This window comes from Kryptolebias marmoratus, linkage group LG8 (assembly GCF_001649575.2).
Source record: "Kryptolebias marmoratus isolate JLee-2015 linkage group LG8, ASM164957v2, whole genome shotgun sequence".
Lineage (NCBI taxonomy): Eukaryota > Metazoa > Chordata > Actinopteri > Cyprinodontiformes > Rivulidae > Kryptolebias > Kryptolebias marmoratus.
In genome coordinates, this window is record NC_051437.1 from 24,879,845 (window position 1) to 24,907,546 (window position 27,702).

General features: G+C 38.6%; 2 protein-coding genes across 6 annotated transcripts in view; both read left to right on the forward strand.

Moving 5' to 3' along the window:
* The window catches only part of agrn (agrin), a 278,848-nt gene extending 268,715 nt beyond the window's left edge, over positions 1-10,133 (forward strand). For all 4 annotated transcript variants that reach the window (XM_025004894.2, XM_017411271.3, XM_025004895.2 and 1 more), the window contains 3 exons: positions 903-1,127; positions 3,855-3,958; positions 7,405-10,133. In XM_025004894.2, the coding sequence (XP_024860662.1) occupies positions 903-1,127; positions 3,855-3,958; positions 7,405-7,565 (490 nt within the window). In that variant the 3' untranslated portion in view covers positions 7,566-10,133. The remainder of the gene's footprint in view (positions 1-902; positions 1,128-3,854; positions 3,959-7,404) is intronic.
* Positions 10,134-16,132: 5,999 nt separating this feature from the next.
* Positions 16,133-27,702, forward strand: part of ptpn11b (protein tyrosine phosphatase non-receptor type 11b) — a 42,751-nt gene continuing 31,181 nt past the window's right edge. For both annotated transcript variants that reach the window (XM_017411409.3, XM_017411410.3), the window contains exon 1: positions 16,133-16,246. In XM_017411409.3, the coding sequence (XP_017266898.1) occupies positions 16,233-16,246 (14 nt within the window). In that variant the 5' untranslated portion in view covers positions 16,133-16,232. The remainder of the gene's footprint in view (positions 16,247-27,702) is intronic.

The following is a 27,702-nucleotide window of genomic DNA, read 5'->3' on the forward strand; positions in this document are numbered from 1 at the left end:
GAAATGCACATCATCCGCTGCATTTTCACGCCGGTGTTTCAAACTGAGATCATGTCATGATGTTATAGCCACTTTGGACAAACCATGAAAACTGCATTATGTGCTAACAGACAAACAGGATTAACTCCAACTGATAATGACAAAGTTTAAGGTAACAATGTTGCAGAATTTGTTGTGATCAGAGTGTTGGAGATGATGCTCAGCTACTACCACACCAAATTCTCACTCAGTATCTGTATAATTATCTGACTTACAGCCGTTTTCCTGTTTTCTAAGGTCAGTTGGCTGTGGCAGCCATGTTGAATTGAGCTGAATTTGAAAGTTAATTCGTTGTAGCTCTACAACCAATAATTATTTTCCTAAAGTTTTATTAAAATACCTCAAGTGGTTCACAAGATATTTTGCTAACAGAGCGATTTCATTCTGCTTTTATGACAAAGTTTCATGTTGTGCGATCAGTTAATCCTCAGAGTATAAATTGGGAATCTCAGTGATTAAAAAAACCAAACTTTAGCTGAATATCTGTAAAAATCTACTGGAGTTATAGCTAGTTTTGTGTTTGCTAAGTCTGCTTTGCTGTGGCAGCCATCTTGAATCAAATTGTCTCCAAAGGTTAATCAGCTGTAGATGTTTACTCAACTATTACTTTCTGACGGTTTCATTAAAACTATGCAATGATTTATGAGATATTTTACTAACAATACAGACAAACCGACATGGACGGAAACATTGTCTCTCCGCCTTTGTCTCCGGCAGTAAAGAACCATTTGTCATTCTTTAATCGTTTTAAGAAAATGCTGTATACATCATATTGAACAACAAATAGGGTAACGTCAGCCTTGCTACAGATTCAGTCTTTGTAAGAATTTTACTAACATCTGTTGTATATTATGTTATCCTAGTGAAAAGGCTCTGCTGGTGAATAAATTCGAGCTGAGCATCCGGACCGAGGCGACGCACAGCTTGTTGCTGTGGAGCGGCAAAGGTGTGGAGCGCTCCGACTACATCGCCCTGGCCATCGTGGACGGACACGTCCAAATGACGTACGACTTGGGCTCCAAGCCCGTGGTGCTGCGCTCCTCGGTGCGCGTCGACACAAACCGCTGGATACGCATCAAAGCCAGCAGGTAAGCAGAGAGATGACAGGTAGCTGGGGATCAGCTGAAAAGCTTTTACAGTTAAAGAAGGATTAGACCTAATCCATATTGTCTTTGTGTCGCTGCAAACTGTGTGATATCCTGCATGAATCCTTGGCTACGTGGTGATCCCGAGCTCCCAGTTGATGACTCTGATTAGTTTCAGATTAAGGTTATTTTTACGCCTGGTCACGCATGCGTTTGACGCATTAAGCAACACACAGTCACAGTAGTAAAGAAGCGGGCTTAGACATGGAAATAAATGTTTGAAAAGGAAGAACATGCCGTAACATTCAAATATGTTTGCCATGTTACGGAAAATGTAGGCAGAATATGGAATTTCTGAATTGTGCACATACACACTTCCAGATTGCTGCAAAGAGTCATGGGAAAAAGAACGTCCACCATCTTTCTTGGTTCTTCAGAAACAGCTGAAGTGACTGAAAATAGGTCGACCAAGAAAACTTCCATGAAAGAACTGTTTGGGATGAAGAAGTTAGACAGTTTTGATGTTTTGGTTCGTGTTTACACTCAAATTTGTTGAGTAAGGTATGCAGTTAAAAAGTAAGGGTAAGGTTGAAACGGTAAACTTATCATTCTGGAAGAAGTTTTTGAAAAGCTGCGTGTTTGAATGTAAAGCTCTGTCTTTTTGGCGCCCTGCTTGATCCCTGATATTTACTCCTGACAGTCTTACTTGTTCTTTCTTTTTCTTTTACACTTAGCAGCACATTCACGCTTGTATTTCTACCTTTTTCGCACTTCTTGTCTTCCTAATTTAACCAATTACCTCCAGGAAGACAATACAAAGCCTGCAAGTGTAAAACCAATTTATCCTCACTTCAGTTATTTTACTCAATAAGGAAACATCTTGATTAAATACATGTTTTTTAACATTTCAGTGCCAAGCATGAAATTGCTTTTTATTCTTTTGTGATTCTCTGTCAGTTGTAGAGCTGTTATAATATTTTGCCGTTAATATTTTACTAATGTGTTTTCATTTATTTTATAAATGTATTGTTTTTGCACGGCAGAATTCTGTGGCTCAAGAAAAATTTCCCTGTGGGGACAATCACGCAGATTTGATTTAAAAAGGAAAGTGAAATTACTAAGACAAGAATAAATAGAAAATGTAGAAAAAATATGGTTTAGTCTGGCAAGATTCCTTTTGTAGCTTGTGATTAGATGTATGATGAACTGAACCAATTTATGAGGAGAGAATCAGTGGGAATTCTAACATGATGCTCTTACTGTTACAGCCGACACTGGTTGAGTCTGTTCTCCTGTTAAAACAACAAGAATTAAAAGCTTAGCTTTTCTTGAAGGGATGCATATCGCCCGCCTCCTTTCATGCCAGAGTTTTAGACTAAGATCAGCTTATGAGTTGGAGCCATTTTGATTAAATCATCATAACATTTTACATAAAAGGTTATAAAAAATATAAGACTAAGATCATCTTTTGTTGAGAATTAACAGAAATTTTGATTGTTAATGATGATTTTTAATGACATAAAATGGCAGCTCAGTAATCCCGAGGCTCCGGTTTCGAGCCCAGGTGGCGTCAAGAAGGCCATCCGGTGTAAAACAGTCACCAACTCTTCTGTGTGAGCTTGTTCATTGTTCATTTCTGCAGAAAGGAGCAGCCGAAAGAACGACGACGATGTCGCGATTTCACACTCAGAGTTTGTGCTGCGAACGACTCTCAGCTACTACCTCAACAATTTTTACTTCAATATCTCTATCTGGCTGAGCTCAGACCATTTTTTTGTGTTAGCTAATGATAATTAGCTGTGGCAGCCATCTTGAACTGGATTGAAAGCTAATCAGTTGTCTTGAGATCTTGCAGGCAACAACATTATTACTCCGCCTTTGCCTTTCAGCGGCAGGCGATAATTCTTGACACAGTTAGTTTGTAATTTAATTAAAGCTTGTAGCTTGTGTAAATGCACATTTATATACATGATTTATGCATTGGACACAATTATACAGGCCCATGCAGATTAGTACATCTATAATAGATGGATAATCACCCTGGAAGTGGAAAAACACAAAGCATGCAATACTTTTTTGTCACACGCTGATGTCACATTAATTGATTTCTTCATTAGAAACAAATTAACAGCCTGAACATTGAAAGGGAGCCATTTAACACCTTCCGCGTGTTCTCGGCTTTATCGCTGCAGAACATTTGTTTTCAGCATTGCTGTGAATGGACTCGTGGCGGATAATTAGATTGGTTTTATCATTTAAGGCAAGAACAATTGATCCCCCAAAAGGCCGCCGCTTCCATTCTAAACAGGGATTTGGCCAAATTTTATCCTGGGCTCACAGAGATAACACATGAGATGCTGAAAGATTGTATATTTTGGGTGTTGATAAAACTGCCTTAATGTGGCATTCAGCTCACATAGTTGCATAATTTTCTGTGTGTGTGTGTGGCTTGCTTTAAATGAGATCTTCTTTTAGCGAGTTCAAATTTGCACTGTCTTCAGAATTCCTCAGCGTGTGCAGCGAGGAGCCTCTAAATGAATGAAGCATCTGTTCGGTGCGAGGCGGGCTCATTTAGAACGCTGCTTGGCAAACACACTTCAGCACACTGGAAGTGGAGCGACGGAGATTTCATGTTTCAGATTAAAGCAAGCTACAAATTACAATTGTGCTGAGTGTAAAGCATGCATCAGACTGATTTCTAACTGCGTCTGTCCCTGGTTTCCTCCTCAGAGCCCTCCGAGACGGCTCTCTACAGGTTGGCAATGAGGCAGCGGTAACGGGGTCGTCACCCTTAGCAGCCACTCAGCTGGACACAGACGGAGCACTCTGGTTAGGTACGTGCCCACACATGCATTTCAAAAAGAAGACATTGAGACTTGAGAATGTGTCTGGAAAAAATACCATCCACCAGGCCAAAGGAATGCTTCCACAATGTTGTAAAGAAATATAAAAGAAATGAAGAACGAATAAAAATCGCAGTTAAGATGATTTAACAAGGAGGGGAATTACTTTTTCACATAAGGCCAGGTTCGTTTGGGGAGCTTTTTTAGTCTTAATAAATGTAACCATCATTTAAAAATGATCTTTGTCTGATATCAACATTTGTTGTCTGATCTGAAACATGTCGATGTGACAAAGAAAAGCAAAAACAGCAGAAATGTATAAGGTGGCAAATACTTTTTCACAGCACTGTAACTATCTGGTACATTTTCATTCTAGCCACTATTAGAATGCTGCCAAATACGAATGATAAACTTATTGGCATTGCAAAGGATAATCAAAGTCTGTAGCAGAGAAAAATGATTTCAGTGTGGCAGAAAGAAAAAAAAAGTATTTTCTGGTCCTGAGGTGAGAAATGAAAAGCTATCAAAGTAACTCAAAAGTTCCCTGCTTTTCTGCATTGAAAATGACAAAACTCTGCCTGTTATCTGCCTCGAGTTTATTTGAGTCTAAACCTGGTTTTGAAGAATTGCTTTTAAAAGAACTTACGAGGCCCGGCTGGAACGAACACTGAGAAAATAACACTGAAGACTGGGGGGAGGAACAAAGTATTGCTGTCTTTTTCTTCTTCTAAATGCAAAGTACACGGCAGAAAAGAGGCAGCTCTGAGAGGAGAAGCGGGCTGAGTGACATTTAAGGAAGTCGCCTCATGCAGAGGTGCACTCAGGTACACGTATCCATCCACACACAGGGAGGCAGCACAGTGGAACAGGTGCTGAGCGAGCCCCGCAGCAAGAATATATAATCCCCCGGCCCTCCTATCGTGAGCCCTTCTTCTCTTTAAATCCCCCTTTTCACCGTTCATCATTAATTCATCTGTAACTTGCATGAAATTAGCCCTGTCGACTCCTGATTCGGAGGCGCACAATCCGATTAATGGGGGCAGGGACAGGGGATGTAAGGAGCTTGAAAGGGATATGAACTCACGGCTCAACATAACAGGGAAGAGAAGGAGGCAAGGAGAAGGTGAGAAAATCTGAGGTGAAACGGCAGCCAGGTAAAACCTCACAAGCCACAGACAGAATCCTGAATAAAGACGTTTGATGCTGATTTAGCAAGAAAGGAACTAATGACAACTTTGGGTCTGCTGGATTATAAAAGTGGTTTAAATCACACCCAGCAATTAATAGGAAAAAAAATTAAACTAGAGAAATTGCTTTTTTTTGTTGTTGCAAAAATGCAGTGTGAATGCTGAGTGCTGAAGGAATTTGTTGAGGAATAAATTAACTGGATTGTTAAAGTTAAAACAAGCAGAACAGAAGCTAAAAGTAAAAAAGCACATGGCTAAAAGCGAAACTGAACAAAACCGTAGCTGAAAGCTAAGATTTGCCAAAAAGTGGCTAACAACTAAAATTAGAAAAATTATTGCAAAAAGCTAAAATTAGCAAGCTTTAGCAAAACCATAGATGCAAGCTAAAATTAGCAATAAAAATAGCAAGACAGTAGCTAAAAGCTAACAGGAGCAGAAGAATCTAACAGATTGAGTATGAAGTAGACTGAGCATGTTTTTATAGAAACTGAAAAGGCCTTGCAGTATTTCTATGGGGCTTTTTTTTGTAAATAAAGTTAAATATTTCCTAAAGTATAAAAGTATAAAATCCTGAAAGTCACAGCATTCACACTAATAAGGGCTACCATTTCTTGATGGCACCTTGACTCAGATCCAATAATTAGAGTTTCTGAAAATTCCTCCAGCAGTTCTTTGGATACTTTGGTAGTAGACAGACACGGACAAAAACATTATCGCCCACCTTCATCACCTCTTTTCATTTGTAGCACATTTTTAGCACCTTGTGCACTTTAGCACCGTGTCAGATTAAAAAAAGAACATTTCTTTTGTCTAAATTGTCTGTAGCTGCTGTCAGATTCCGTCTCTCTTTGATTGTGATGATTTTAAAAATAAAGCGTCACCCTGTCATGTCCATCAGCCGCCGTCGTCATGTGAAATATCAAAGCCCGTAACAACCAAGTAGCTGCTTCAGTTGTTTTTGCAACATTTCAGGGAGTTTTCAGCTTTAATTTGTTCTGAAATTCAAACCCTCATCCTGCTGTTTGATCTTGAAAGATGAGTTTTACACAAAAGATCTGCTGCTAATCATGCAGAATGTTTCTCTGCCAGTTTTCTGAAGCCCTCAGAATGCCTTTCATGCCAGAGTTTTAAACTAAGATCATCCTACGTTGAAAATAGCTACAGCTATTTTGGTCAAACCTTGAAAATAACCTGAAGCGATGTTACAACAACTCACGTGATCCCTTCTGACCTGTTGGACTGCGTGTTGTGACTGACTCCCATCTACTACCACACCAAATCTTAGCTCAAAATTTGTCAAATTTACTGAGTTATAGCCATTTTGTGTTGGCTATGGTTGATTAGCTGTAGCAGCCATCTTGAATTTGATTGACTCCAAACATCTTTCAGCTGTAGATGTCATCTCAGTGATTATTTCCTGAAAGTTACATTGAACTCTATCAAATGGTTTATGGGATATTTTGCTAACAGACACATCAGTTACTGGCAAGGTTTTAAGCAAAGATCTTGTTTAATCTGTTCCACTCAGAACACATGTTGGGGATGATGCTCAGCTACTACCTTATCAAATTTTATTTCAATATGTGTAAAATCTACAGTAGCTAGTTGAGGTGGTTCAGGCTTCTGGTAAGGATGCCCCCTGGACGCCTCCCTAAGGGAGATGTTCCAAGCATGTCCAACTGGGAGGAGACCCTAGAGAAGACCCAGGACATGCTGGAGAGACTGTCTCTCAGCTGGCCTGGGAACGCCTTGAAATCCTCCTGGAAAAGCTGGAAGAGGTGGCTGGGCCTGACTCGGATGGATGGATGGATGGATGGATGGATGGATGGATGGATGGATGGATGGATGGATGGATGGATGGATGGATCTGTAAAACTGGCTGAGTTATAGCCATTTTTGTGCTTTCTACGGTCAGCTGGCTGTGGCAGCCATCTTGAATTTGGTTACTCAGTTTTAGATGTTCAACCCAGTGATTACTTCCTAAAAGTTTTATATATATATAAAAAAAAAAAATCAGTTCAGTGATGCATGGAATATTTTACTAACAGACAAACACAGGCACAGGCCTTTGGGGGTGGATGATAAGTTATTTTGTTCTCATGATGGTAAAGTTGGAGCCACTGTTTTAGGTCTTTATGAAAGCATGAACAGCAGGAACCAAGTCTAACAGTTTAGTCTGGGTTTTCAGTGCTTCATGTCTCCACTGTGAGCGTCTCTGATGTGTTGATCTCTGCGTCTGTCCCTCCTCAGGCGGCCTGGAGGAGCTGGCAGTGGCCCGTCGGTTACCCAAGGCCTACAGCACCGGCTTCGTGGGCTGCATCAAGGATGTGGTGGTGGACGGCGTGGACGTCCACCTGGTGGAGGACGCCTTAAACAGCCCTAAAATATTACACTGTTCCGCCTCCAAATGAAGCAGGCAGAGACAAAACGTTGCGAGACCGAAAACAAAACACAACAAGAAACCCTCCCGCCCGCTCCCTCCATAAGCGCCCATGTCTCCTGCTGTAATTATTTTCTATTTTTGTATACTTTTCATTGCTTTTTATATGGAAAAAAATATATATGTTCTAATTTTGGTTAAAATATTTTGCTTTTATTTTTTTGTTTTGTTTTTTTAATCCGCATCTACATTTACAGTACATTTATAGCCCTTCAACCTTTTTTTTTTTTTCTTTTTAAAGATAAAGGTATTCGTGGAAAAAAAAAGAGAGATGTTTTCCTTGTATTGTTTTCATTTAAAAGCGTCACCTTTCCTTTTTGTTTCACTCATTACTTGAACGCGGTGGACCTCGCTAATAATCTCTGGCTGTTGCCTTGTCTTGGTGCCATACCTACATTCCCCCGAGCATGGCCTAGAAGTATAAAGACACACATTCCCCCCATGAGAGCTGGAGCTCCGTGTGTTTGCAGGTCTTCGAATACTGCAGCCAGCTGACAAGAAACCTTCAAGAAACTCAAACCCACTATATTTTCCTAATGAGACTTTTCAAATATCAGTCAAGCTGCTACAGTGAGTAAGTACACTGTCGAAACCACTCGATCAACCCCCATCTCACGGCTTCTAAATGAAAAAGAAAAAAAAAAAAAGAAAAGAAAAACCTCTCCAGTCGGTCCCATCAGAGGCTTTAGTTTTGAAATATGACTCACTAACACTGCAACCCGACGTGACGGAGGGAAGAGCGCTGCGTTCCACAACGACTCTCATATCATTAGTCATCAGTCCAGAAATGAATCATAGATACCCATAAATGTTATAAATATAGACTATATAAATAATACCTAAGACTGTGAATATGTAAGATGGGTTCTTTTTTGGAGCTATCCATGTACTGTTGTGTGTTCTGTTCTACAATCAGCAGATGAACTAATGTTGACCACTATAAATGCATGCACTTCTGCAGTGTTGGTTTTAAATCTGGGTTTTTTGTTTGTTTATTTCCATTTAGTTCCCAAAACTGTCAGTGCTCCTGGCTTTTAATTCCTCCTTATTTCCACTTTCGGAAAGTACAGATCTGAGAATTGTGTTTTAAGATTGTTATTCCCTGCATCCTTTGTTTTGGTTTCTTTGTATTTTTTTCTTGAGCAGTCAGTTTTGCAAGAGTTGTTACCATATCTGACCTTAAGGAGGTGCTGAAAGCAAAGACTGAAGAAAAAAAAGGACAGACAGAGGAACAAGGGGAGAGCTACTACTCTTGGGATTGACTTGTCAAACAACAATCAGTTTGTCGACACAAAAGACAAAAAAAAAGACTTAATTTCCTTTTTTTATCCTATAGGAACATTCCTGGAGGAACACATTTTGTTTCGGCTGTAGAATGAGAAAAAGAATAATAATGAAAGAGAGAAGAGAGAGACTGGTGTGTTCTTGTGACTTTTTGAAGCCATATCAGCCACAAAACTGAGAAAAAGATCCATAATAAATCCTACAGTACGTGCAAGTTAACATTGCAGCGCATGGGTTTGTATAACTAGTGCAAATTCTGTAACTTTCCGTGGACTGTTGCAACGCAAAGTCGTCTTTGCTGAGCGCAATAAACCGAGACGACCGACCTAAAGACACTTGTTTTGATATGAGAACCTTGGCAATATTCTGAGACATAATCATGCCTGTTCGTGGTTGAGTATCAAATGGTCTTGTACTTTTTTTGCCCTTAAGTTCTTAATTATGTTTCCCTCCTTAAATCATAGAGTTTGTACAGCCCCGCGATTTTAAAGTGTAAATTTAGCAAATGTGTGATCTGTGGAGGTTTATGTTTTTAGTAATATACACTGGAGCTATGTCTGACGTGTCTGTTCACCCATAAAATGATATTCTTCTGTACATGGGGAGGAATTTGCCCTAAAGCTATAATTATGTTGTGTGTATTCAAGCTCCAGACTGGAAAACCCTTTCTGGTGTCCTACGATGCTTTTAAATTCACTCTGTTAGTTTTTATTTTTTATTTTTATTTTAACAAAGTGGTTTTATTTTGTTTTGTTTTTTTAAATTCAACCCAGTTGGGTTGTAATTGGACACAACAGCACGTGGCTTTGATGGAAACTGAATTGCCTTAAAAACCTGTTCACCTGAGCAGGTCATAAAGACGTCATCCATGTAACCGTTTCCTTACTTTAGCCGGTGTATTAGCCTCATCCCAATAATGTAAATGAGTAATACATAAAGATAACAATATTAGTAATAATCCCCATACATAAGGAAAAAAAAACATTCCAGAGGGCTTCTACAAGCGTCCCTTTTGGATTTTTACAAAAAATAAGAAAAAAAATCTTCTATTTACTGTTTTTAAATTTGTTTTTGTTTCTTATTTATGTCTACATGTGGATAATCCTCCATGTCTGACCTCTGTAAACTACTGTCTGACTGCGCAGACCTCGTCAAAGGGCAGTGCACCGAGTAAAGAGTGGCATGACCTGAACATTACTAACTTTATGACCTTTGTCTTGTGTTCCTACCACCATGAAATAAAACATCAACCAAATGGAGCCCATTGTCTTCATTCTGAGTCACTTTGCATTTTAATGCTCTATATGTGGCCTGAATTACCAGCTTAAAACTTCAGTCAACCCTGTGTGTTAGCAAAGTATTTCATGAACCATTGAACTGATTTTAATGAAAATCTGAATGTAATCATTGGACGTGCATCTACAACTGATCAACTTTTGGAGTCGGTCCAATTGAAGATGGCTGTCACAGCTAATGGACATTAGTCAACACACAAATGGTTATAACTCGGTCAGTTTTGCAGATATTGAGCTAAGATTTGATGTGGTAGTAGCTGAGAATCATTCACAACACGTACTCTGAGCACGATATCTCATAATATCATATGAGATGGTGCATAACATTTCCAAGGTTTGACCAAAATGATTAGAATTTCATCGTTTCTTAGTTTAAAACTCTTGCATGAGAAGTGGCTGGCTATACGCATTCCTTCAAGGAAGGCTAGGCCTTTAATTTGAAGTGAAACAGCATTTTTAGCTACAGCAGCGTTCTTCTATGAATTTCCAGCCACCTACAGCAGTCTGTGACACTCTGATGGGAACTGAAAGCCCAGAAGTGATGAGAATAGTGGCTGCACAGCTTCACACAATATCCTGGAATCCTAAATCTGTCTGAAGCATTTTTTATTAGGCCTAAGATTTAATGAGATTATTTATTTGAAGTTAATGACAGAGAAGGATGCCGCATCGTGTGCAATAGTAATTAAAACTCGATGAAATGGTTTAGATGAAAGAGTTTTGTCCGGTGAGAGTTTCAACTGCGGAAACTTCCTTTTCATGTTAAGTCAAAGTAGTTTGATTAAAGAGATTTTAATGATAACAAAATAGCTTTTTTTTTGTATACAGGCGACTAAATATGAAAAGAGGACAAAAATCCCTTTTTGTGTGACTCAAAGGAAAACCAGACGGCCTAAATGTATTTCAAGGACAACAAAACCCATCACCAAAACGTGAACACACTATTCTAAGCTCTCTAGAAACTTGTTCAAGTCTTGTCAGAGCTTTTCAAATCCCGGACGAGTCCCCAGATGTTACCTTCCCCTTCTGGAAAGAAACAGTGCAGTTTGTTTAAAGGTGAGAATTATGAATTTTGCAGCAAAACTGTGGTGTTCTCTGAGTTAAATTTAATTTGATCCTGAGACCAGCGCCTCAATATATATATTCTTTTTGAATTTCTAAACATTATTTGCTTATGTTTTCTAAAGTTCTAAAGTTTTCTAAAGTTAACTGCCTGATTTACCTTTTTATTATTTACTTTTTAACAAAACTTCTTTTCTATCACAGGTCCAGCAGTTGCATCAGTCCTGATATAAGATGTAAGACCTCCTTGTTTGTCTTTCCAGAAGGTTTTTTTTTATATTTATAAACAGGCAGGCTTTTAAAAGCTGAAGAGGTCAAAGATCACAGCCTAACAGAGGGAGTCACCTCAGGGTAGATGGACATCCTGGTTTCTGTTTCCCTGGGGGAAACTGGGCTTTGTGTTCTTGAGTTTATTTATCACTTGTAGACTCAACAGGACATCAGTCTGCACGCTGATAAAACTGGATGTTTTAGTCCAGGAACTGATCGTTCCTGTTCAACCACAATTAATTCATCAAGTTCCTTTATTAATTGTTTAAACTGTCTGTTACTTTCCTGTCCTACTTTTTATTCAAATCTGGAGATTAAATCACTCCCCACATAAAACTTGCTTGAGTAATTGAAATAACAGTTCTGTCAACAGTACGTTTCACAATCTCGGAAATTAGTTTTAAAAATAACAAATGATTCTAATTCTGTGTGGAAATGGAAATACAAAAGCTCAAGCGCTCCTAATCTTAATTTGTTATTGGGACTAAAAAGGTGACTTTAAAATTATTTTTTTATCCCCACTTCTTATCATTTTAAAACAAACAAACAAAACAATACTTTTGAAGAAAAGGCCTGGTGCCCAAAAAGATTCAGTTTTGTTTTCCATACAGAGTTTTGCTTGTTTTTGTCAAAATATTAATTAATTTAAATGACCTCCTTAAAAGTAAATATTCTTCTTACATTAAAAACAGGAAAGAAAATGAAGGCAATGTTTTTACAGAGATTACTGAACATCAATCCAGCTTTTCTTCCTCAGGCTTTTTTGGACTCAAATGAAAATTTGTCTTTCAACCAATCCTAAAACAAAAGGAGGAACCAGTTCCTTTAAAATGCTGCTTCTTTAAGTTTCTCCTGCCTGTTGAGGGTTTCTGTGTAGCAAGAGTGGCTGGTAGGAAAAGATTAAAATTGTTTTAAAAGATTGAAAATTTGCATCACCTTATTTCTCTCCCTGATTGTGACAAAGTCACAGCTACAGGAAGCAGCTGTTAAACGTTATCAGATGTTCAAAGCTTTGCATGTGTGGCTCTCATTTTCATTTCTGATTGAAAACTTTATAAAAGCAAAGTTTTGCTTATAATGTAAATTGATATTGTTTTTTTGCAAATTGGTACATGTTGTGTTGAGCAGGAATGGACAAACTTTTTCATTTTGGCATTTTAAAGCAACAGAAGAAAGAAAAACACTTAGATGTAATCGCAGATTTAAATAAATCCACAGGACTTATATGATTTTAGGTTACATTTTCTGGCCATATAAAGTGTGCCACAGTATTATTGCATTTCTTTCCAAACCCCATTATCATATTTTTATTGTTGCTCAAACAAATAAGTACTGAGTCTTTTCTTAGTTGTGATCAGTGAGGCAATTTTGCACACAAAGCCGCTGATCCAGTGGTCATTTTAAAACTTTACCCATATCCACTGTCAAAGCTTGAGCTATTATGGGCAAAAAAAATTAAGTATTAAATATATATTTCCACCATAAGAAATAAGCTGTTTTTAACACCTGCCCCAAAACAAAAACATAAATTCAATTCAGTTTATTTATATAGGGCCAAAAGTCATCTCAGGGTACTAAATAAAGAAAAAAACAAGTTCAAATCATAAACCAAAATCAGATTCAAATCCATTTACAGTCATTTATTTCATGGGATAATAAAATACATTCACACACAGTACATTATTAAATTCCAGTTAGTAAAAGTTATTTATCTATTTATCAGTTTGTCCTCCAGCAGTCTATGGCAGCATAACTAAGGGAGAGCTCAGGAAACCCAATCCAACCCTAACTATAGGATTAATTAATAAGGAAAGTCTGAAGCCTGGTCTTAAACTGAACAGGGTGTCAGCCTCACAGACAGAAACTGGAAGTTGGTTCCACAAGAGAGAAGCCTGATAACTGAAAGCTCTGCCTCCTGTTTTACTTGTAGAAACTCTAGGAACCACAAATAAACCTGCAGTCTGAGAGCAGAGTGCTCTGTTAGGAAAATATGGGACACTAACATCTTTAATATAAGATGGAGCTTGGTTGTTGAGAGCTTTGTGTACTAAAATTGGAGAAATGTGATCTCTCCTGCAAACTCATCAGATCTCTGGTGGAGACTTTTTAGAGAGATTTTTGGACATCCTGATAAAAACAGATTACAGTAGTCCAGCCTAGAGGGGATAAATGCACGAAGCACGTTTTCTGCATCAGTTTGAGACAAGATGTTTTTTAGGGATTTTTTGCAAGTGGAAGAAGGCTCACTTTCTTTAAAATCACATATAATCTTTATTTATTTTTAAGACCATAGCTGACTTTGTTTTTTAAACAAATAAGGAAGCCTGAGTCATTTTTTCCAATTAGTTTCATATAAGAGGTACAGCAAAGAAGTGTTTTGAAGTCTCTATTCGATTAAAAAAACTGCAAAGTACCTTTTTTAATAAGTCACAGAAATTGTGGTTTTTAAGTGTGTCACTCTCTTATTAAGCACCGTGAGTTCTGCCAGTTTGTGATTCAAGTTTCTCACCTCGCTGTCAGTTTGTCCTGCCAAACACGATCAATAGGATCATTTTAGCTTTTAATCAAACACAAATAACACACTCAATATTTAAATCCATTTGCTGCCAGAAGCACTTTTTTTTTGGGAGAAAAAGAAAAAAAAAATCTGCTGGAGAAATTTCTACGGAGAGGAGAAATTCCCTTTCTGTAAGCTGGCTGTGTGTTTGGAGGCTGCAGCTGCTCAGTGGAAAAGTAAATCCATATATGTGAAGCCTGTGGGCTCACAGACAATTGCATAAGCCCAAGAATCACCGAGCAGATTAACCTACACTGATAACCACAGGCTGTTGACGTCAGTGCTGCTCAATGCTTCCAGCCTGCTCTTCTCCTGCACCACCAACATACACCTCTTTAGGTTTGAGAGGCTGTCCCGTAATGATTGTGTAACACAAGAGGAGGTATAGATCAACCTTATCGCTCATATGACTGAGGCCGAGTCCCCTGCTGGTGTTTTATTCCTCTTAAATGATGGGCAAACGTACGGCAAACCTGCAGGAATAAAATCAATTCAATTACTTTGACAAACAGAATTCATTTTAGTTTAAACAGTGTAAGAAGTGTGAAAAAAACTGAGATTAAAAAGAAATGTTACAGCTGCTGCCAGTGGCTTCTTACGGTCGCCATGGTCACCACATAGTTGTGTCTGTCACTCCCTGACTGCCAAGTTAATGAGAGGCAAAAACAGTCTGAAAATTAAGCCCCAAACAAACAGTTATTGTGCAAAAAATACAAGTCAAATCTTAAAATACTTAGGGTGTGAGCAGCAGAAGACTGATGGTTATGAGTGTGAGTTTTTATGTTTTATGCTGTTTTATGTAGGAGCTATGACAAGTTAAAAGCACCCTTCTCTTCCAGTTATGAAGAGCTAAACTTAAACCAAACTCTATGCAAGTTTAGGCGTGCACTTTTTGCATTCTGGGGGAATTTGAGAGAAAATGATGTCCTAGCAGAGAGAAATACACAGAATAAAAGATGTGAACAAAAAATCCATACATTTTTAATTTGTTTATGTACCGAAAAGAGTTGTTAGAGTAGATAAGACTTTGTTTGTCAAAGAGCTGGAAATTTTAAACAGCTGAAAAGTCAGTTGTCAGTTTAATGTTTTGATAAAATCGGTAAAAAATATAAAATTTAAACTTTGATTGTGTAAAAGTTGAAAAAGATATCAAAATGCAAATTCATGCATGCAAAGTCCAACTTTCTGTGGCCCATTCAAACTTTAAATGTTGTTTCTACTGTGAAGTCTGCCTGAGCTACAGAGCTCCGAGGAGGGCTGGGTTTTCTCATGTGTTTCGCAAAAATCCCATTTATCTTCCATTTTTTTTCCTCACATTTATTTTGAGAATTTTGTCTATGTTGTGCAACATCCTGCTACCAGGAATCATAGCACACTACTTTCTGTCAAGAGAATGCCGAAAGCCAAGGATTTTTTTATTTGTTGGCTTTTGGCACAGCCTGAAACTTGCTGTTGGTTATTTTACTTATCTTGTTGTTGTTTAACATTGTTTTTTATCATTTTTTGTACAACACTTGGTTGCAGCTGTGGTTGTTTTGAAATTGCTTTACAAATAAAGTAGTAGTAATGTGAGTAGTAAGACTCGCATTTTGGTGTATGATTTGCATTTTGAAGCTGTGCCTTAAGACACAATGCTTATGCGTTGGCCCTTAACTGGCTGTGGTATGCTTCAGCGATGGCTTCAGACAGATAATTAATACTGGGGCTAAATATTGTGAACCTGACAGCCTGCAAAAAAGTTTTATTCATAAGGATTTTATTTTAAATAACAGAGTTGGTCAGACAGGAAAATGTTAGTGCAAAAATACTAAACCTTAACAAAAGAAAGATAAAGAGCATGAGATCCTATTTTATTTAAATGTAAATTTTTAGGATGTGTATGAAGTGTATTTGAGTTGAAAATTGCAATTTAAAAAAAGTTTTCATGTATGTTTAAAATACAACAACAAACAGGAAGTTCACACTAGCAGCTCAGTTAAAGAGAAGAAAAACAAACAAACAAACAAAAAACTATTTTACAACTTAAGGGCTTTTATTTTGACGGGTCCTCACCGGAAGCCGGGTCAGTAATCTTCTACAGCTCAACGGTCGGAGCTCGAGCTCTAACGGCGCGGCGGCAGCAGCAGCAGCGGGACGCTTCGGGTTTACCGGACAGCTTTCAGGGTCTGCTATGACATCTCGCAGGTAAAGTGGGGCGCGTTTTGTTTGTTTTCCACGCGGTGAGGTGAACTGTCAGGGAGCGACGCCGCGGCTTGAGGCGGAACGAGCGCCCGGAAAAGTGTCAGCGACTGCGGTCAGATTCCCAGCTGAGGTGCCTGCAGGCGGCCGGGGGAGCCTGAACTTTCCCTGCGGGGGAGACGGACGGAGTCCTGCCGTTTCACCGCTCCGGCTCCGGCTCCAGAATGGAGCTTAACATGGTTTTATTTGTGTTTTATTTAAGAGAAGTTGTCTCTTAAAATGATTAATTTCCACTAAGCTGAATCTTATAACCGAGGCAGGAAACTTTCAGCCATGTTGCTGCAAAGAGAAATAACATTGATTTCAACTCAAATCAGTGACTGAAGTGATTCATATCCACTCAAATCTGTCTTTAACTTTTCTATAAACGTAGATATTACACTTAATGGTGATTTAGACTTTTATTTACAGTTTTACAAGTTAACTATTTCAAGATTTTATTTTGTTTTATTTCATTATTTTCATTTTGCCTCTGTATAAACCAAAAACCTGACAATGTGTTTAAAATACAAAACCTAGAGTTGACATTTTAGTGTTTTAACTGACATTTTTCACCAAATTAATGGTTTTAAGTGGTCAAACAATGCCTAGTCCCTCTAAAAATACAAAAAATGAGTCACCACCTGGATTTAATTAAACATACATTTAACTTCACATAAATAGTTATAGTTGTTAAGTTATTTAGATTTTACCTCCTAAAATAAAAGCTTTTGCATGGGGATAACAGTGGTGGACTCAGAATTCGACGTCTTTATTTTTTTTAATTTAAGCTCATTCTTTCATGTTAGTTTTTTAAAAATGTAATAAGAAGTCTGTCTGCAAAGTGACCTCCAGAAAGTTGCATCCATCGGTTTGGGTCTTGATGTGCACTAAAAAAAGTTGCAGCGTTGACAGTCCCGGAGTTTACAGGTGACACAAACTGTCCACTTTCATACAGGTGGAAACGGTGTTGCGTTACAAACTGTTTGACATGCAGTCCCTGTGCTCTTTGTGCAGCTTTGCTCATGTGATAGTGATAAAATGACGCTGAGGAGAAAAGATCCGTCAGCTTGTTTCAACTTTACAAATGCCTGCTCACCTGACCGAGTCCACTCAGGACAGCCGAGGTTTGACAATCAAACCACAACACAAACATGTCGCCTCAACACAGTTTGCTGGTTTTTTTCTAATTATCAGTCCAGTGCTGTCTGTCGCACGGTACAGTGGTTTCATGTGAGCCATCGAAATAAGCTTGAAGTTGCTGCGACGTTTGTCAGTTTTTTCAGCGTGAAAATCTCCTTCATCGTGCAGGGGAATATTGAAACGTCTTGTCTAAATTATCCCGAGCAGAGAAATGTTTAAAAGACAACATGACAGACAAATGAACAGCGTAGTAATTTGTGAAACATAGTTTTCATTGCAACTAGGGCTACAGGATATTTGAAAAACCTGTGATAAATTTTGTCATCATTATCTAAACCAGGTGTATTCATCAGTGCCGGTCAGATCCCACTAAATTGACCAAATACTATTATTTTTATATAATTAGCCTGCACAACATGTATATATGGTACTTGAAATATCTGTACCCACCATCGACCAGGGAGTGTTTGGCAAAAATTTATGTCACACTTACTGATATCGTGACGATGATCAATTTTCACTATATATCCTGCAGCCCTATTTATAATATAAAAGAGATGTTTAGATTACTGTCTGAAGGTTTGAACCATGTAGATGGTTTAAAAAATGTCAGGACTTCAAGGTGAGGTTTAGCAGTAAATTAAAATTAAAAATAAAAACTGTGACCTTAATTTGCCATGCAAGCAGGTCCAGAGATGTTTAGCGTTTGGTGTATTTATGTTCTGCTGATTTTGGATGATGTTGTAGTTTAATAAATAAAAGATGTTTCCACTAAAACATGCTGAATAAAAAAAGATAAAATTTAATATAAACCATAGCAAAAAAAATAAAAAAGGTGAAACGTAAGGTCTACAATGACTGCTGGTGCCAGAGTCTTTCTTTTTGTTTTTGAATAGATCTACCTCTGGTTACGTTTTACAAATATTTGTGAGATTTGCATTAGATACACTTGTGAGTTGTTGGGTTTCCTGAGGGGTTGGTGGCACCACCAGTAGCAGATTAGAGATGGAGGAAAATGCTTCGATCAGGTTAAGTTGTTTTGTCTGCTACTTTCCATTGGTAACCGGCGGTCGGAACATGTCTGACTGCTGCTGCGCCACTCATTTTGTACTTCCTGAGCTGAAATACCACAGAGGAAGCACATATAGGTCCTGAAATTCACTTAAAAAAATTTGTGTGTGGGGGGGGCATTTTACCCATACCTGATTACAGGGAGTTTAGTACAGTCTGTGTTGGATACTACTTGTGATAATGTTCTCAGGCTGTACTCCTCTTACATTAGATTGCATTTCGTCTCTTTCCTGCTGATAGTTCTGTAAAATAAGTATAATGGTTTTAAGTCATTTCTGCGCCTCCATTTGAAATTTAGCTGAATCTGAAGGAACATGCTCGTTCACGGCAGTATTCTGATTGACCTGAGCTCATTTGCTGCTTATTTTCTTTTTATCTGCATCTTTACTAAAGAAACCACCAACACTGAATTTTCTGATTACCTTAATAAGGTCAGATTTAAAATAAGGTTTTAACAAATTGACCTATGTAGAGTATTCTGAACATGACTGATATGTGCAGCTTTAAAACGTAACTGTACAGTGTTGTAGCTTTTTAGGACTAAAACGTCTGCTTTAGAGTTAATGCCTTCAGCCTCGGCTTCTGGACAATCAGTGCATAACAAGATGGTTGTGTGTAAAAAGAGACAAACCCAGTTGAAGCTCTGTGTTTTTATTAGATATGTATGTAATTAAGAGTTTGGATGGATGCAAACCGAGTTGTGTGGAGGATATAATGTGATTAATGTCACTGATCAAACTGTTACTCTGACATATAAACAAAAATTAATAATTTAAATAATAATAAACAGCACAATGAAAATAATATCCTGTTTAAAATAAGCTGAGCAGTATGCACTAATGGTTTTTAAATATTGTTTTAAATATCATAATTCATCCTTATTTCCGTTCTACTTTTGGTTTAACGTTTAAGTGTTTTGGGCGAGTTAGTATACTTTGTCTAACTAGTCCTATGTACTGGTGATCTACACATCAACCTGACTGCTGTTACGTGAGAATGACCCAGTTTGAGGTTCTTGCCTTGGAAATAGCTGTTTGCTCTCATAAATGACATCGTTACAAAAATGTTTAAGATATGCAGAGCTTGAGTGGTTAGCTACGATAAGCCCCCTACACTAACTTGAGGTCATAGATGATAGCTATAGATATCTTTCATCTCATCTGCTGCTGCAGCCTAGCCTCATATGTAACTCGTTGTCTTATCTACAACATTGCTAAAGGAACAACTTGGTTCCAACAATGACCTACCCAGTGTAGGTATAGGTAATTGATGGTGGAAGATGTTGAGAGGTATATTCCTTGTATGAAACCAAGAGAGACCAAAACCAAATTTTATTACCTTGAGGTTGCATCTGTAGGTCCTAGTAGTTTTTGTGTGCACTGCTTGCAGAACTGTATTGGTGGCTGTGCACATTATTTTGTTGTCCACTGCTGCAGACATCGTGCTCTCTTCAGCTTGCTTTGTCAGAGTCAGAATCGTATTTATTGGCCAAGTTTGTAAAGAACACTCAAGGAGTTTGCCTCCAGCTGGTGGTGTCAGTCAGGTTGTAAAGAACAGTATGGTACACAACAGGGCACATTTACACATACTGCATATTTTTACCCACCTTGGCAGCAGCCTCCAAATTTACGATTTAATTGCTAGAGTACACTTTTGTAATAAAGGTAGCTAGATTTGGACCAGTTTTTAAAGACTTCTTCTTCATCATTGGTTTGGTTTTTACACCTGGACATTTGCCTCAGATGTTTTCTGTTCTGCGTAGGAGTCAAAGTACAAGTCTACTGCTGCTGAGATGGGTTGGAGAAGCCCACAACAAAAATTTTAAGGGTTTGCATAAATTCTGTCTGAGAGAGAGACGGAAATGCTCTGCGTGACAGGACTGTGTGCCTCTGCGTAAGTAAGGAAATTGAGAACTCCAACGAAGCTCGCAAATGCTGTTCACCAACTAGTCACGGCCCAGTGAGATACTAGCTTCAGATCAGTGGTTCTCAAAGTTGGGGTCAGGACCCCATTTAGGGTCATGAAAGATCAAGTGGGGGTTTTGAGAAAATTTACAAGTCAAATTAATCTCAAAATATTTAGCCTTAACTGTAGCAGAGATAAAAACAGCTGTCATCAAAGGATAAAGATTATTATAGCGGCTGATGTTGTTGGTCTCCATCAGTCATGACTGACCATGAAAAGGAATCATCCAACAGGTTTAGAGTTAATACGAGTTGTCTTCAATGTTTGTAAAGACCTTTTTCACAAATTTTTGTGACTTTTGTTTTGCAGGTCAAAGCTGAAGGTTTTGAGAAACGCTGCTTTAGCTCCGTGGTTCTCAAACCTTTCAGTTTTTGACCCTCGAATTAAAAGCTTCAGACACTCCTGACCCTGACTACTTCTGGTTGAAGTATCCAAACACTGCTAATGAGCCATTTAACAAAAAGCCTCCTCAACCATTATATGACTGCTTTTATGTCTTTGTAACAGTTAAGGCTAAATACGCTGTTAGTAAGTTCATTTGATTTCTGTAGAAATTATCAGAATCTTCCACTTAATGCACAGCGGGACCCCAATCCCAGGTTTGGGAACCACTGACTTGCATGAAACCCCCCGTTTCAGTTAGGATTTTAGTTCACCATAATAGTGGAAAGGGTTGTTGTTTCCACATATTTTGTAGTCATTGTCTTTGTATTGAAGCAGTTGAGTCATAGAGGAACCGTTTGTACTGTCCCTCATTGTTATTCTGTACAACAGTGTTAATGTGTTGGAGTTCAGTGTGGGCCACGAATAAGACGTAATCATGAATCACTTTATGATGCTTTTGCATTTCTGTTTCACTAGTTTTTTACAGACCTTCCATTATTGGAAACCACCTCTGTTCTTTATTGTTCATGGAACGGGCCTCATCTGTCACTGAAAGTCTTTGGACCAGCTGAGAGCAGTGAGTCAGTTTTCACGATAAGCTGTCAGGAAAACAACAGCCCATGTGGAGGAATAAGATAGCACTGCGAACGTTTCCTGGAGCGCTCTGAACCCACTGTTAGGGTTATTTTTTTATGACTATATGGTTTGCATTTAGTTCATTTATTTGGACACAGTATAATACAGACAGTGTGTAGGAGACCAAACATTTCATCTGTATCAACTACTTTAGCAGTCTTAGAATGTCTATAGCATTTTAAAATCAAAATGACGCGCTCCTATTTTTGCGTATCTCATTGATGACGTCCAAGCTGTGTAAATTCATACAAAGTAGCTGCTGTTTCTGGGTCAGCTGTAACTAGTTTTGAATATTACAGTACGCAGAAAATTACCGGCAGCTGTGGTTGCCAGAATTTCACCGTAAAAAAAATAGTGGCATTGTAGAATACATTGCGGAATACTTCTTTGGAAACCATAAAATTCACAGTGAGGAAATTTTGTATTTTTACAGTAAATTACAGATTTTCTGTAAGCTTGACTGAAGCCTCCCAGTGATAAAACACAGGGCAACGGTCTAAGAAGATATGGTTTTTTTTTTATTTAAAATTTAAAATTTACAGTACATTATCGGCAGCTCTTATTGCCAAAATTTTACTGCATGACAAATGGGTCATATGAGTTGACTGGCATTGTTTTTACGATCAACAACTGTAGTTTTATGATACAACTAAAAAAAGTATGTAAACCCTTATAAAAACATTGATAAATTAAAAACTTTAAGAGTGCTGAAAGATTGCAAAACTTAACAAAAACGGAAGAAAGTCTTTTTAGCTGAGTTTTCTTTGATTGATGAGATTGTGAAAAGTTAAGTTAAAGAAAATATTTGTTTGAGCCAAATCTCTTGAGCCGTAACACTGTTTTCTAAAAAGTGTAAAGGACTGAAGTTATTTATTAACTAATGATGACACTTTTACTCAATGTTGTGTAAGCCCTGTTTACCTTATGCAAATACACAAAGCCGCAAACCCTCTGAAACCCTGCGGAACAAGGAATTTTTACATGTTTAAACACTGCTTTTGTAATTATTTGGTCATTTTCTGTGTGCAAAAGAAACCTGTATGTGCAGTGGGATTAGCTAACTCCTCCAAGGCAACTGCCTTGAGCTACTCAGACAATTAGACCTTGTAGTGATCGAGGGTGAGGGGAAAGGTTTTTAGCTCATGTAAATATAGCACAGATCATCTGCAAGTCTAATAATAACTGTTGCATTGCCAAAATCCACACCCCGGGGCTTGTATGTGACTAATATAACCCCAGCAGAGGCTTTAATGCTGTGCTGCGGCTGCTAAGTATATCACCTTTTGTCAGCAAGCCTAGACAGGCATGCTTTAAATAGCCGAGCGCAGCTATATTGAACTTGAGACATTATGTAAGAGGATAGAGTGGTGGCTGGATGCACAGTAGGGCTGTTTCCCTTCAACCGGCCTGAGGCAACCTGCCGCTCCCTGTTGCCTCCGTCTCTCCTTCCATTTTATTCAGCTTTTTCCTGCTGACGTCTCCTCAGATTAAAAAAAAAAAGAAAAGCTGTGTGAGATTCTGGTGTTTTGGTTTCTGTCTCTATTCTCCCTGCTGCCCGGGGCCAAATACAGGGAAATGGGATGCCTGATGGTTGTCAAAGGGAATCCTATTCTTGGAAAGCCCTGAGTCACTCTTGCTGCTGCAGTCATGATCTGAAGTAGGGAAAGGGAGGCAGAGAATATGGATGAAGTTGAACAGGAGGAGATTTCAGAATGGGTTGTAATAAAACAGCATGAGGAGAAACTTCGGCACTGGGTTTAATTATCTCCGACCTCTGAAAGGTGGAGGATAATGTTTTGGCCATGTCTCTGTGTGTGTTTGTTTATTAGGAAAATATCTCAAGAAGCACTGGACAGATTTTAATGAAACTTTCAGGGACTAATCATCAAATGTAGCTCTACAATTAAGCCATCCAAATTCAGAATGGCCACTAAGCTAACTGATCTTAGGAAACAAAAAAATGGCTGTAGTTCAGCCAGTTTTACAGATATTGGGCTAAAACCTGTTGTGGTTGTAGCTGAGTTTTCTCAAACACACACTTCACGCGCTTAGGTTTGACTAAAACAGCTAAAACTCTGTCCTTTCTCATCATAAAATAATTTTAATTTAAAACTGACATGAAATGTGGTTGGCAACATGCATTCCTTCATGGAATGCTAGGCTTCAAATTTTTTTTTAATAGCAGTAATTTTGCTCTTCTCAGGCAGATTTAGTTTTAAATTGCTCTTCTTCTTCCATATAGAAGTCATCAGGGTAATTAAGAGCACATTAGTATTAAAAGTCGCGTGTTACTAAATCTTATAAACATCTGGAGGGTCAGCTGTGACAACAACTGGGACTTTAATGTACCAACATATATTAGTGGTTGAAGTCGAAATTAGTTTTGAAACAAAATGAGCATAAAACCAAAAAAATGACATTTGATTACAAAACACAACAAGGGACTTAAGTTTGGATGGGTGTGATTATACCAGCATGTTTTCACCTAACAAGCAGTTGTTTTGTATATATTAATGTCAAAATTTGGGTCATAGCACTGGTTTAAGCAACATAGTAGTTTGAGTGGTAAATGTGACATTTACACACTTGTAAGCTAACAGACTTCAACTCACAGGATCTAAGCAGGTTTGTTTTTTCAAGTCAGTTAATCATTAAAAAGTGGCACGCTCACACAAAAGACAAACACATTTGTCCTGCTCTAAATACACATGCTTATCACTGCAGATCTCAGAAAGATTTCTTAGAAAATCTACCAGTAACCTCACCACCAGGGTTGCATAAGTATCATTTAGGAGAAAAAGTGTTTTGATAAAAATAATTACACAAATATTGTCTTTGTTTTTTTTCTTCTGCCTTGTGAGAAAAGAACAAAACTGAAATAAAAGCTCAAATGCTCTTGTAGGGAAGTAATTCTGGGAAGATTACAGACGCTGTTAGAATTAAAGCTTTGAGGAATTGGATCAGAAGAAAAGCTCTGCAAGGATGTTGCAATATATATATATATACTATAATTTAGTTTAGTATTTTCCTACATCCAGTGGCTTGCTCCAGGAAAAAGAAGAGCTTAATTTTGTTCACATGGCATTGCCAGAAATATCGAAATGTAAATGTGGCAAGAAAATAACACTGTGATTTAAATATTTTAATTTTCTTTTTGAATAATTCCTTCTGTGCCGCCAAAGCAAGTCCAACTTTTTTTTAAAATATTTTTTATTTTTATAGACCAGACATCCGCCCCTTCTTTGTAGCATTCTCACAACTGAAGTTGCCTGGTTGTTCCTCTATCAAACTCAAAATGTGCACCTACTGATAAACTTTCTCTTTAAGTCTGTCCCATTATAAGGCGCTGTTGAATTCTGGGTACTGATGCTGGTTTTGCACTGGTTGAGGTAGTAGGTGAAGGCACGCATATGAATATAGGTCATAATTTTTGTTCAAAATGTGGCCACACGGCTTACTGCTCACTTTGTTTCAAACACTCAGAATTCAGTGATACTACAGGGGAAAAATCACCTATTTTCCCACAATTTTCCCCAAATATTGATTCAGCAAACACCTCCAACACACCACCTTTGGAGTTCAGAGAATATGATGGGGATCAGTTACAGTCACACCAAACTTTAGCTCAATATTTGTAATATTGACTAGGTTGTAGCCATTTTTGTGTTTGCTAAGGTTAATTAGCTGTGGTAGCTTTCTTGAATCAGGTTGATTCCAAAAATAAATCAGTTGTAGATATATACAGTGGTGTGAAAAAGTGTTTGCCCCCTTCCTCATTTCCTGTTTTTTTGCATGTTTGTCACACTTAAGTGTTTCGGAACATCAAACCAATTTAAACAATAGTCAAGGACAACACAAGTAAACACAAAATGCAATTTGTAAATGAAGGCGTTTATTATTAAAGGAGAAAAAAAATCCAAACCATCATGGCCCTGTGTGAAAAAGTGATTGCCCCCCTTGTTAAAATATACTATAACTGTGGTTTTTAACACCTGAGTTCAATTTCTCTAGCCACACCCAGGCCTGATTATTGCCACACCTGTTGTCAATCAAGACATCACTTAAATAGGAGCTGCCTGACACAGTAAAGTCCACCAAAAGATCCTTAAAAGCTACACATCATGCCGAGATCCAAAGAAATTCAGGAACAATTGAGAAAGAAAGTAATTAAGATCTATCATTCTGGAAAGGGTTATAAAGCCATTTCCAAAGCTTTGGGAATCCAGCGAACCACAGTGAGAGCCATTATCCACAAATGGCGAAGACATGGAACAGTGGTGAACCTTCCCAGGAGTGGCCGCCCGCCCAAAATTACCCCAAGAGCGCAGCGACGACTCATCCAAGAGGTCACAAAAGACCCCACAACAACGTCCAAAGAACTGCAGGCCTCACTTGCCTCAGTTAAGGTCAGTGTTCATGACTCCACCATCAGAAAAAGACTGGGCAAAAATGGCCTGCATGGCAGAGTTCCAAGAAGAAAACCACTGCTGAGCAAAAAGAACATTAAAGCTCGTCTCAATTTTTCCAAAACACATCTTGATGATCCCCAAGACTTTTGGGAAAACATTCTGTGGACCGATGAGACAAAAGTGGAACTCTTTGGAAGGTGTGTGTCCCATTACATCTGGCGTAAAAGGAACACTGCATTTCAGAAAAAGAACATTATACCAACAGTAAAATATGGTGGTGGCAGTGTGATGGTCTGGGGCTGTTTTGCTGCGTCAGGACCTGGAAGACTTGCTGTGATAAATGGAACTATGAATTCTGCTGTCTACCAAAAGATCCTGAAGGAGAATGTCCGACCATCTGTTCGTGAACTCAAGCTGAAACGAACTTGGGTTCTGCAGCAGGACAATGATCCTAAACACACCAGCAAGTCCACCACTGAATGGCTGAAGAAAAACAAAATGAAGACTTTGGAGTGGCCTAGCCAAAGTCCTGACCTGAATCCTATTGAGATGTTGTGGTATGACCTTAAAAAGGCCGTTCATGCTCGAAAACCCTCTAATGTAACTGAATTAGAACAATTCTGCAAAGATGAGTGGGCCAAAATTCCTCCAGAACGCTGTAAAAGACTCATTGCAAGTTATCGCAAACGCTTGGTTGCAGTTGTTGCTGCTAAGGGTGGCCCAACCAGTTATTAGGTTTAGGGGGCAATCACTTTTTCACATAGGGCCATGATGGTTTGGATTTTTTTTCTCCTTTAATAATAAACGCCTTCATTTACAAATTGCATTTTGTGTTTACTTGTGTTGTCCTTGACTATTGTTTAAATTGGTTTGATGTTCCGAAACACTTAAGTGTGACAAACATGCAAAAAAACAGGAAATGAGGAAGGGGGCAAACACTTTTTCACACCACTGTACCTCCAATAATGACTTTCTGAAAGTTTCATTAAAATCCCTATGCTGGTTCATGAGATATTTTGCTAACTGACAGACAAACAAACATATACACACACAGACACTGTCAACTCTATGATCCCCCATCTTTCACTGGAGAAATAAACTCAAATTTGGACATTTACCTAAAGGGAATTTTAAACAGAAAATAATCAAGCTGTACTTTCATTAATTGGTAGTTGTAATGTTCAGAGGTGTAATATTTAGGTGGAAAACCACTGTTAAACACCACCATTCTTTTGTTATGTGCATAAAATTTCCAACCCATCTGCAAAGCTCCCCTAACCCAGCTCTGCAAAATTAATAGCCTAATGGCATACTGCTGAATTAGCTGGATTATGTTGGCGCGGTCTAACTATGATCCCGTGTAACTACAACACATGTAATCTCCAAGCACAGGCAACACAGCTGTTCTGTTTAGCCCTACGACGAGACGGCAAGAAAGACTCGTAAAGGAGACCTGGCACCTTGATTTGGCCCGACCCGATCTGTGTTACAGCCAGAGAAAGCTTTACGATCCCAGAGCAGCATTTGGAGCCGAGTCCCTGACCTCGGACAGAAGGTCCTGCTGAGGCAGGAGGGCGGAGGGTGATCAGGGGTTGTGTGTCTGAGGTGGGAAAAGGAGGGGAGACGAGGGGATGGCTGATAGCACCGACGGGTGCTGGTATCAGGCCCGCTCACGCTCATTCAAATCCCAGATTAAAAGGTCCCCGCCCCCTCGCCAGTTCACCACATTTCTCTCTCTCACACTTACAAAGCACCCCCCCCCCTCCACTTCAGCCGTTTCTTTCTAACCAAGTCACACTTTTACAAGCACCCCCC